General features: G+C 33.0%; 2 protein-coding genes across 2 annotated transcripts; both read left to right on the forward strand.

Moving 5' to 3' along the window:
• The first annotated feature begins 3,854 nt into the window (after positions 1-3,854).
• On the forward strand, positions 3,855-9,616 carry CEST (death domain associated protein). Its single transcript, XM_028063974.2, has 6 exons — positions 3,855-4,248; positions 4,333-4,377; positions 4,893-5,006; positions 5,860-5,940; positions 7,982-8,149; positions 9,398-9,616. The coding sequence occupies exons 1-6, from the start codon at positions 3,982-3,984 to the stop codon at positions 9,485-9,487; spliced, it is 765 nt and encodes a 254-aa protein (XP_027919775.1). The 5' UTR covers positions 3,855-3,981; the 3' UTR covers positions 9,488-9,616.
• Positions 9,617-9,757: 141 nt separating this feature from the next.
• Positions 9,758-11,098, forward strand: LOC114178205 (uncharacterized). The gene has a single exon (XM_028063971.2). The coding sequence runs from the start codon at positions 10,047-10,049 to the stop codon at positions 10,902-10,904; it is 858 nt and encodes a 285-aa protein (XP_027919772.2). The 5' UTR covers positions 9,758-10,046; the 3' UTR covers positions 10,905-11,098.
• The last annotated feature ends 312 nt before the right edge of the window (positions 11,099-11,410 follow it).

Raw genomic sequence — 11,410 nt, forward strand, 5'->3', positions numbered from 1 at the left:
TATATATATATATATATATATATATATATATATATATATAATCACAGTATCTCAATGACCAATCAATATGAGAAAAATATAAACTCATCAATGGTATCAGAGCTTTCGAGGTAACTAACGTCATAACCACAACAAAAAGGGTCATCATACATCTGGTGAGAAATATACCATATGAAAGAAATGGGACTCACTCTTGAAGGGAGATTGTTAGGAATAATTCATGTGTGAGTCAAAGTCTCACATTGGGTAGAACAGACAAAGTTAAACACTATATAAAATTAGAGACTCATTGTTTTAAGATTTTGGGTTAAAAGTAGGGTCAAATACTTTAATTGTGTAAGACTAATGTCATCTACATAACCATAACCTCTCAATAACAACCCATATGAGAAAAATAAGCCATCAACGACTGTATCTACAACCTTATAATTTAGTTTACGTTAACATGTGTTAGTACAAAATGCTTGAACTACATGTTGCTATCGCTTACATGATATTGTTTTAATTGATAGTACAAAAGATGATTCCTCTGCTTTGGCATCTCAACGTGATGATTGCAATCGCACTCGTAAGCCAGGCAAAGGGTGTCCTAATTGTGGCAAGTTAGGCCAAAAATTTGACAAGTATTATGCTTTACATGGTCGTCCTCCTTGACCTGTTATTGTTGCTTAAACTGAGCCTCCCATAAAATCATCTGCTATGGATCCCCCATCTGCTCCTGTCAAAAAATCAGCTCTCTTCAGAGAATTTCTCAAATGGTGTGAGGATTGTAAGTCCTCTAGTTCCACTTCTTGCATTGTACGCACAAGTGATTACCACTAGATGTGAGTCTCGTGATATTTATCATCTTTGCCCTTCTACCAAGCTTAGCATAGTTATAGAGTCTCCCTCCCTCCTTCACGCTCAGCTAGGTCATCCTAGTTTGGCCAAATTACAACAGCTTCTTCCTAGCTTATCCAAGTTGTCTATTTTGATGTGTGAGTTGTGTCAATTAGGGAAACATAGTCGTAGTTCCTTTTCTAGTAGTGTCTCACAACGTGCTTCATCCCTTTTTGTCTTAGTTCATTCCGACATTTGGGGACCAAGTCGTATTAGGTATAATTTAGGTTTTATTACTTTTATTAATGATTATTCTATATATAGTTAGTTATTTTTAATGAAAAATCGTTCTGATTTATTTTACTTCTTTCAAACCTTTTATAATGAAATTAAAAATCGATTCGGTGTTTATTTTCAAATTTTGCGAAGTGATAATGATCAAGAATATCTTTTAAATTCTTTTAAACAATTTGTTCATGGCATTATCAATCAAAATTAATGTGCTTATACACCTAAACAAAATGCGGGTGACTGAGCATAATAATAGATACCTTATTGAAACAACTTGTACTCTTTTAATTCATGGTGAGGTTCCTCAACACTTGTAGGGTGATATTATGCTCAACATAGACAACATTTTATCCTCCTCTCATTTTTTTCTCTCTCTAGAAAATCTCCCCAAACCAAAAGCCCCTCACATTCCATCTCATCCTTCCACCAATACCATTTTAAAGAACACAATATGATATTTTACCCACATGAAAAACAGAGAGAGGAGTAATAACACAATGTCTACCTAGAGAAGAACGAGTTTCATAAACTCCCAAACCCTTGCGAGCCTACGATGCCACCGCTAGACCCTCGTCATACCCTCCACAAGCCGCCACGCGCATGCTCACCACATTTGGAATCCTTTCTGGTGTCGAAGCTTGCACCTCCCGTTGCTGGACAACTAAGGTGCCCTTATCCAGAAAATCGTTCATTAGTGCAAACAAACCTTAAACCTTAAAATGGACAAAGTATAGCATCAACAAGTGCAATTGCACTACAATTGTAGAAACTTTGACAACTACACGTTAGACTTTGCCATATCACCACTATCTTAATGTCATTTCTAGACATCTAATGGAAAGGAGTTGATTGAAGTGTTTTAACAAATTTTGGGACTCAATTGAAACAAAAACCTAAGTGGAGACTAGGGATGACAAATAAACCCGTCTCCGTGGGTATTGTCCGAACTCGTCCCCGTTTTGACGGGAAATTCCCGCATTGACTAGGTATGAGTATGGATACGAGAAATCCCCTTTTTCGACTGGGTATGTTCCTGTCACATACCTGCCATAATACCCATCAAAATCAACTAAGTAAACTTTATATATACATACATATATATATATATATATATATATATATATATATATATATATATATATGTGTGTGTGTGTGTGTGTGTGTGTGTGTGTATGCATATATTATTATACACTTACTATTTTTTGTCGCACATTTGAATATTTTTACTCTTTTTTAATATTTTAATTTATTGCATATTTTTCTCTCACATGAGAATGCTTAACACTCTCAATTTAAGTGTTCAATAACATAAATCTTTCATCTATGAGGTAATATAAAAAAATTATCTTCTTTACTTTATTATTATTAATTTTTGTTTCATTTGAAGATTTTTTTTTTTTGCTAAAACAATTTTCATTATTTCTCAACCATTGATTATGTCGATATTTGAAAAGTTCTTAGATTTCTAAAGTATTTTTCATTTTGTTATACCCTTAATTATACATTTGTTTTCCTTTGTCCGATTTTATTTAATAGTCTATCAAATTGTTTGTAAGAAATACATTTGATAATATTTTAATATTTTTATTTGTTGTTTATATGTAGAATACTATTTTTATATAATTATTTTTATTTTCTAACTCATTATCATATTGTAATTTTGTCACTATAATTGTGTAAATAAATTTTATTTACTATAATATAAAAATTTAATGTAATTGTCATTTTTTTAAACCATCCAACATATTTTGATGTTCAATAGATACAAGATCTATATTATAAAATGTTCTTTGTGTGATTTTGATCAAGTGATGTATTATAACTTTTATTAGTGTATAAATAAAAGATTCATTAGAATTTAAAAAATTAAAAGAGAACAAACTTTTAAAATATATTTTAATTTGAATATTTGTTTTCCTTTTGTATTTTTTAAAAAATATTTTTAAATTTTATCAACTAGGTTTCATTAATATTTGTAAATTTAATAAATATTTTAATTCTCATGAAATTTTATTTTGTATTCTAATGTGAAATGTATACCACTATAATTTCTTTCTAAATATTTGATATCGAAGAAACAATCATCCTCTTAATATCGAATATTTGATAATATTATGTCTTTTACCATAGTTTTTTTGATTTTATAAAAATTAATTAATTAATATTGAAAAGTAAGAAAGCGAGTACAACTATACTACAAGTATATACCTGGTACTCGGTATGAATGATATGAGACATAAGTTTGATACCCGTTAGGTTTGGATATAGGAATTGAGATAAATTTTTTCAATAAAGATAAATTCAATAGAAATGGATATGGAATAACGAAACTCGTCCTTGTCCCGTCTGTTGCCATCCATAACGGAGACCTACTTAAAACTTTCCGACCAAAAGACCAAATAAAGAATTATTGTTAGCTATTTTTAACCATGTTAACTTTTTCTTTTGAGAAATGGTTAATATTAATTCATGAACCATCTTTTTATTCAATAAAATGTTATAATATTTCTTTAATAAAATAAACACCAATTTTCATCTTTATTTTTAAATTAAAATTTAATTTTTTCAAAAATTATCAATAATTAAAAATATTCTCACGTCGAAATGTAAATGATTTACCATAAATATAATATTTAAATATAAAAAAAATACTAAATGCTACATCCTTTAATTACATAAAATAAGTATTATTTATCCCATATAACACTACAAGCATATTATCAGAAGTAAGAGTTTAGAAAGTGTAGTAATATTTTAATACGTCTGATCTGATCAAAGGTTTATTTGAAAGGAATTTGCTAGCAGCGTCACCACAGCCAGAAAAACAAAATCGAAGGGAACAAACAACAGAACACTACACATGATAGGATAATGGCATGGTCACTCACACTGCCACCACCTCCTTCCCTTCCCACCTTCCACCACCACACCACCCACTTTCTCTTTTCCCATGGAGTATCCTTCACCACCCTCCGCCACCGCCCAATCCTTTCCCTTGTTCCCTCTGTAGGGAACAAAGACACCGACCTCCGTGTCTCTTCTCTTCAGGATCAGCAACGCGATGACGACGACGACAACGAAGACAATGAAGAAGAACCAATCCCTCAGGACCTTCAATACATTGCCCAAATCAAAAGGGTATCTCTATTTTTCGTAATTTTTCTATGTTCGTTTATTTGTTTTTTATCCGGTTTCTTATTGTATCTTCCTGCTCACCTCAAGGTTTTGGAGCTTCTCAAGAAAAACCGGGACATGCTCTTCGGCGAGGTACCTTTTTTTTATTAATTTCATTTTGCTTTACTAATCAATACTGTGTTTTATGATAAGAGTAATCATGGTGTCTTATGATAAGATATCGATTCTTGTGATATAGAGGACATACTGGTAGTGTACAGGGAGAGAGATAATTGTGAAGTGTAAAATGTTGGAGTGGAAATAACACTTAGTGTTTGTTAAGGCAGGTACTGAGGATTTCCTTATCCTTAAATTTTTATTTAAGCTTCATCTTAAAGGGATATTGAAAAGTGAAAGGTGGTGATTTAAAATTGTTGTGCGACTATTTCTGTCCCTAGATTTCAGATGTGATGGAGGAGCAGAAATATGAAGTGTGTGCGTTTCTTTGGTGGGTGGCAGAATGGCCAGAAATTATCCAAAGATTTCAAAAATGAACTTATTTCTTTTGCTTTTTATACCCTATTTTTGCTTGCTATGCCATTGCGTTTCCCTATGACATAGTCTTTTCCTATGAAGATCCAGTGAGTCTTTTTCTATCGTGTTTCCAGGTCAAATTAACCGTAATGATTGAGGACCCCAGAGAAGTTGAGAGAAGAAGATTACTTGGTATTGAATATTCTGAAGGCCCAACAAGAGAGGATCTAGTTGAGGCTTTGGAAGAAGTGAGTTTTTCTTCTATAATCTTGATTTTTAGAACTGTGCTTGAAATGCTGAAAGCTATAGAAATTCTTCAAATCTTGTTTGGACTGAACGTCTAGTTTTTTATAGGGTACTGATATCTGGCTTTTCAAAACTTACTAGGGTCCAACCTGTTTAGAATTAAGTATAATGTACTATATATGGGATACACCGAGGGTACTACATTATATGGTATATCTACTAGCCTTATTTAATAAATGTAAATACTATAACTATCTAAAGAAATATTCCCTCATTTGCCCCCTATTTCTTTACCTTTTCAGCATGTAGGCACACACACAAATAAACCCTTGCAAACACATGACCTAGGAAATGCACTTATTTGATTTGGTCATTTTAGTTATTTTCTGGTTTGTGGAGTGGTCTGTGTGTGGTTTTCATGGATTATTAATTATATTACAGTGACATGTCTGGACGTTTCTGCCAACAATTATAGTTAGTCCGTTCATTTCATATCTGTGAAGTTCTAATGGAATGCAGTGCTGTACATTTTAAAGTATTTGAAAGGAACCCCGTGTCATGGGATTCTTTTTGAAGACAATCAGCACAACAACACTGATAAGTAATATTCTAATGCAGACTGGGCTGAGTGTCGTGTAAATTGATAATCAACCTTTTACTATTATGTATTAAAATAAAGTACTGCCAGAGTCATTAACTGTTCTTGTCTTTTGCTAATTTTTAGCAGCCTGTTATATGTTTCTAAACCCAAAATGTTAAGAATGAGAGAGTAATATTTTCTGCGATGATATCTTGTGTAACTGTCTAAGTGAATAACTGATTTCAGGAAAAAAATAACGTCTTTGCATTTACTAGGTGAATGAAGGAAAGATTCCAAAGAATAGAGCTGCTCTCCAGATGCTTGCTGAGGAATTGACTTCATGGCCTAATGTAGAGGTACGATTGAACCTGATCATTTGATAATCTTTGGTTCATCTTGCATATGTCTTGAATATGATTGGATTTGAATTTGAATATTTGATTGCTTTTTGTTTATACTTTATAGAGTTTGATCTTTACGTGTCCATTTCCTTGTGTTGTTTGTTTCATGGGTTTTTTTTATATTTTTTTATTGACAGGTGGAATGGATTAAAAAAGTTGTTGGATTTTAAGATATATTTGAACTCTAATCTAATGGGAAAAGGTTCTTCATATACAACCTTTGGTTCTATATTGCTTCATATCAATTTTAGTATTTACCTTACTTGAGAGTCTTGGTTTTTTAGGGAAATTTTGTCACTCCTCCTTCTTGGTAATTCACAGATCACATAGGTATTAAGAAATGGGAAATTCAAGATGCAAATAAAGAATTTAGAAATTGAGAGTTACAAACTAAGTGGAGTCAATGAGGGTATATACTTGGAGGTTTGTCTGAAACCCTAACGTCACATTTGAAACTGTACTATTTTTCATACTTCTGCCTGGCATCTATAATTGAGCCTGCAGTTAGGAGCTAACAAATAAAGAGAAGTGGTAAGGGGGCAAATAATGGAAAATAGGTGGCAAGTGATGATTGAAGCGAGAGATGGAAAGAGTTCTACATAGAGGGAAGGTGGGTTTCTAGTGGAAAAATAAAGGAATTTGTTACAAGGGAATATTTGGTGAAACTGAGTGAAGAAGTTGGTTCATCCATAGAAAAGGGTTTTATCATTTCTGTTATTTTTTTGTTGTCTATTGTCCATTTTGCAACAAAGGTTTTCAGCTTTTATATATTTTTAGTTTGGTATCCTCAATATTATTTTCTTTTTAGCATTTCTATTCTGGTTCTTATCAACCACATGAATGAGAACGTATTATTTTTTCCTTAATGGGTGCTAATTTTTCTATGGAATGGGGTTGATTTTTTATTGTGTCTTGTAGACCACTCATCCACCATGATATATGCATCTTTACAACACTTAGTTTATGCTTTGTTCTTAACTCTGAATATTCAGTAACTTTTAATATTGTGGGTTTCGTGACTCAGGAGTGAAATTTTCCTTAATATCAAGACATTTTTCTTTACGTTTGTAATTCTTGAAACATTTTTCCATTTCTTTCACTTAGCTTGAATTCTGTGATTTAGATCCTCTATTTCCCTATCACTATACTTTTAAAGTTGAATACATTGTTTATGAATTATTGTCCTGTGTCTTTTTTATCTTCTTCTTTTCTGACATGAATTTTATCATTGGTAGTGATACAACCTTTCCTTTTCATTTGTTGCAGTTCTATTTTGTCTTGAACCACAAATTCCTCTTGTGAATAAAATGAAAGCAGAGAATTAAATGTATTTATCTCCATGTTAATGTTACTAACTACTGTTTGTAAGCAGTCCATTCTTTATGAAGTTTTAATTTGTATGCTTGCACTATCCTTTGCAAAGGGTCAGCGTGTTTGTGATTTCTTCTTATTACTCTTTTCCTGTCCTAGTGTTGAATATTGACGCATGCTTGAACAATCCTTTGCAAAGGTTGAGAGTGTTTGTAATTTCGTTTTACTCTGTTCCTGGCTTAGTGTTGAATATCAATGCATGCTTGCACTATCCTTTGCTAAGGGAATGGTGAGAGTGTCTGTGATCTTTTTTGGACTATGTTCTTCGTGTAATGGCGAATGGCAAGTACATGTTAATTGCCATGAAATTCTCATAAATTAATTAATATAGTAAACCAATGCTTTCTGGCTACCTTGCTACTTCTCTTATAAATGTTTGATATATTTGATTTTTGAGGTTGAATTACTTAGGGTTCATACACTTATATAATGCCTAATTGAAACTTCTAAGTTTGTCAGTTTTTACTGAATTAATTGTTCAGTACCATGTATTCTTCTCCTCTGATAAAATGTACTATATTCAAACCATCAGATATATGCATTTTCTGATTGTGATGAACTATTTCATTGAAGCTGATCAATTTTACAATTACTTCTATTTTTATTTTATTTTTGAAATTTATAGGATGAAGCACCAAAGAAAAAGCGTGGCAAATCTCTCTATGCCAAAGCCACTGACACTGGAATTGATCCTGAAGTGGCCGCAAAGAAACTGAACCTTGATTGGGATTCAGCTGCTGCTGAAATTGAAGAGATAAATGTTGACGATGACACAGAAGTGCCTCCAGTAGTGGTCAGTTCCTAACCCGCCTTAGAGATTCTCTTATTTTTCTTGTTTGGTTTGGTTAAGCCAGCATGCCTCTTTCTCTTTCAATTGTGTGGTGCCAATAATAATAATAATGATTTATAATTAAGGAATTTGGGCCAACCATATGCTTATAGTCAACCGTGTATGTACAAAAAATATAAAAAATATAAAGAGTATCTTCACTGTCATCCAATACAAATATAAGAAACAAACGAGTCCATATTTTGGTCTTAGTTACAAAAAACATGAACTGAGTTTAGTAAATATTAATTATCAATTCTCTTTTACACTTAATTTGTTGTGTAATTTATTAATGAGATGCACACTCATTTTCTTTTGCAAGTGATGCATTTATTGACCTATTAACGATACTTAGTGGTGGAATTTTTTTTTTTAATTATGTGCAGTGTCATTACATATTGCCACAACTTAAAAATTTTAATGTTATTGGTATTTTTGGAATAAAATTTAAATTTTGACATTGTTATTGAAGTTAACTGGCTTACCTACTTTTGTTGGTTTTGATGAATTAGTTTTTTGTTTCTTCTATAAGGCACCGAAGTTTTGTAAATATGTTATGCTTTGTAATAAGTATCTTAAAAATGATACCTAGTATGGTTTCTGATTGGTTGACAACTTAAATTTAGTTAGACTAGATTAAAATTGTAATCTAAACTTATATGAATGTGTTTATTTTTTAAGGTTGTTTACGGTTCCGCTAACCCATGAACTGAATAAACATGCCTTGTGTTTTCGTTCGGTGACACACGAGTTATTCATTTGCTACGTGTTTGGAACAAACCAAGGAGTTCTTATAAATAATGGCTAAGATAGTTTTTGCTCCTTTTTCTTTTAGTATATATAAACTTGTTTTGGTTAGGATTATACCAGTTCGCTGATACAATAACCTCATAGAGCCTTCTCAAATCTCTAATCTAAACATAATAACACCAAAATCTTGCTTTGGTATTCTCACATCACCATTACGAAATGAATAAAAAATTAAACTGATAAAACTCATTTTTTATATAGAAACATGCTATTGTTTACGTTTCAAGTAATTTAATAAAAACATTGTGACAATTAAAAGCGTATCTCTATTTAAATTAATTATTTTAACCTACAATTACTCTTTAAGTACTTTTTCCCTTATTTTTTTAGATATTTATTACTGTTGTATTATTGATGGTTAACCCTTGGAGCTTTCAATTGAAAATGTTCTTCTTCCTGCAGGGTTATGGAGCATTATATTTGGTTTCGGCTTTCCCTATTATTATAGGTATTTCAGTAGTTCTGATTTTGTTTTACAATTCCCTCCAGTAGAATCTGTCATTCCACTCAAATTCAGTGTATAATGTTACATTGTAATGAAATGAGCAACTATATCTCAATGTTCACTGTTTGTTAGCATAATTATATTCAAAAGCCAATTTACCATTGATAGTTTACTTATCCTACTTAGTAAATGCATGTCGATATTAATTATTCCCTGTGGTTGACCTAGGTTCTTTTGTGTGCATGACTCACCCATGGTTTCTTTCTTTCGATTTTGAGAGAGGCCACCACGTTCAGATTCTGATTTACTGGGATGCCTGACTCATGTTTCTTTATTAAATACATAATTAATGTTGATTAGAGAGAGAACATGATCATCACCACTAAGACATGGATGGACATGTTGCACACTCTTCACGTCTTTTTTTAATTCAAATACTGAATTCCGCTACGTTCTCCCATTCCACAAGACCATGACAATCCTAGTTCTTGATCCTGATACAAATATACCTAATATCAGAACGCGAGGCTTCCAAAAGTACATGAATTTAACATGAAGCAGACACTGCACTGATATCTGAAGGTGATTGATTTCCCAGTCACAAAGATGATGAAAGCCAAAACCTCAAACACTGAAACATCCCATAAAGAAAAAATTGTGGTGGATGCAGGGTATGCAGCCACTGATTTGCACCGTCTATCTTTACAACCCCCGAAGCCAAAATTCCCGAGCCTTAGTCTTCCAAATTCAACCAACTCAACACCTTCAACTCTGATGAAGAAGAAACTGAAACAAAGGATCATAGAATCACCATGTCAAGGTGGAACACTCATGCATCAGCATAACCAGTTACAAGAAATGCACTTGAGGAGGAGCAGGTCATGTGGCGAGGGAAGAACTCGTGCACCCTCAGATGAATTTGATCTCTGGTGGGCCATACCAAATGCAGTGGAATGTGATAACATGCATCAGAACAGCTTCTCCAAAACTGAAGCCACCAGAGATAATCTTGTGAGTTGCAAGGATGTGGAAGCATATGAAGAGGAGGGGTTTAAGTGCAGTGCTCTTTGCCTGTTTCTTCCAGGCTTTGGGAAAGGAAAACCTATTAAAATGAGAAAAGAAGGATCTGTGATGGAAGGTGCTGTAATATCTAGAACGGTTTCTTTGGAAAAGTTTGAGTGTGGTTCTTGGGCTTCTTCTGCGCTGTTCCATGAGATTGAAGGAGACCCCATGAATTCCTCCTACTTTGATCTGCCATTGGAGTTGATGAAATGCAGTGCTAGTGATGTGCATGCCCCAGTTGCCTCAGCTTTTGTCTTTGAGAAGGACTTTAAGGGGCTTCCTAAGACTGGATCTTCTACAAAATCACCTCAACATGTTCGGTTTTCAACATCATCTTCTACTCCTCGTTTAAGCAAAGCCAGAGAGGATTTTACAGCCTTCTTAGAAGCACAAGGTGCATGAAGATGAAGGAGTCTCTACTGTGGAAAGTGGTGCTAACAAAACTTCTCATTCTATTTCAAGTTGGTTCTGTCACTTTTATCACAACCTTTTAGCGTCTGTGGAATATTGATGGGTGATTTTCACTGGAAATTTTTCACAAAATCTTCTCTTCATGCGAAATGTATATTCTAATATGTGTCACTTGAGGCATATAATCTCATGAAAATGAGTGTTTCGATGTGGTTTTGCTTCACATTCGCATCAAAACAACAGTATGATGCAAAAACGAGCTCACAGGGTTTTAGATCACACGGAAAACGGAATCTGCACTCAAACATGCTCATATTTGGGCTGAATAACCAAGATATGTTAACAAGGAAAAGTATGTTTTGGTCCTGTACTTTTTTTTCAAACTTGTTTTTGTGGTCATTAATCTTTCAAATTGATGAGCTCAGTTATCTCGATTTTGAAAATATTCGATTTTTGTCCTTCATGTTTCTGGTAACATATTTTACTATGACGGTTAA

Source organism: Vigna unguiculata, chromosome 3 (genome assembly GCF_037176805.1).
Source record: "Vigna unguiculata cultivar grain cowpea cultivar isolate G323 ecotype 2 chromosome 3, ASM3717680v1, whole genome shotgun sequence".
NCBI lineage: Eukaryota > Viridiplantae > Streptophyta > Magnoliopsida > Fabales > Fabaceae > Vigna > Vigna unguiculata.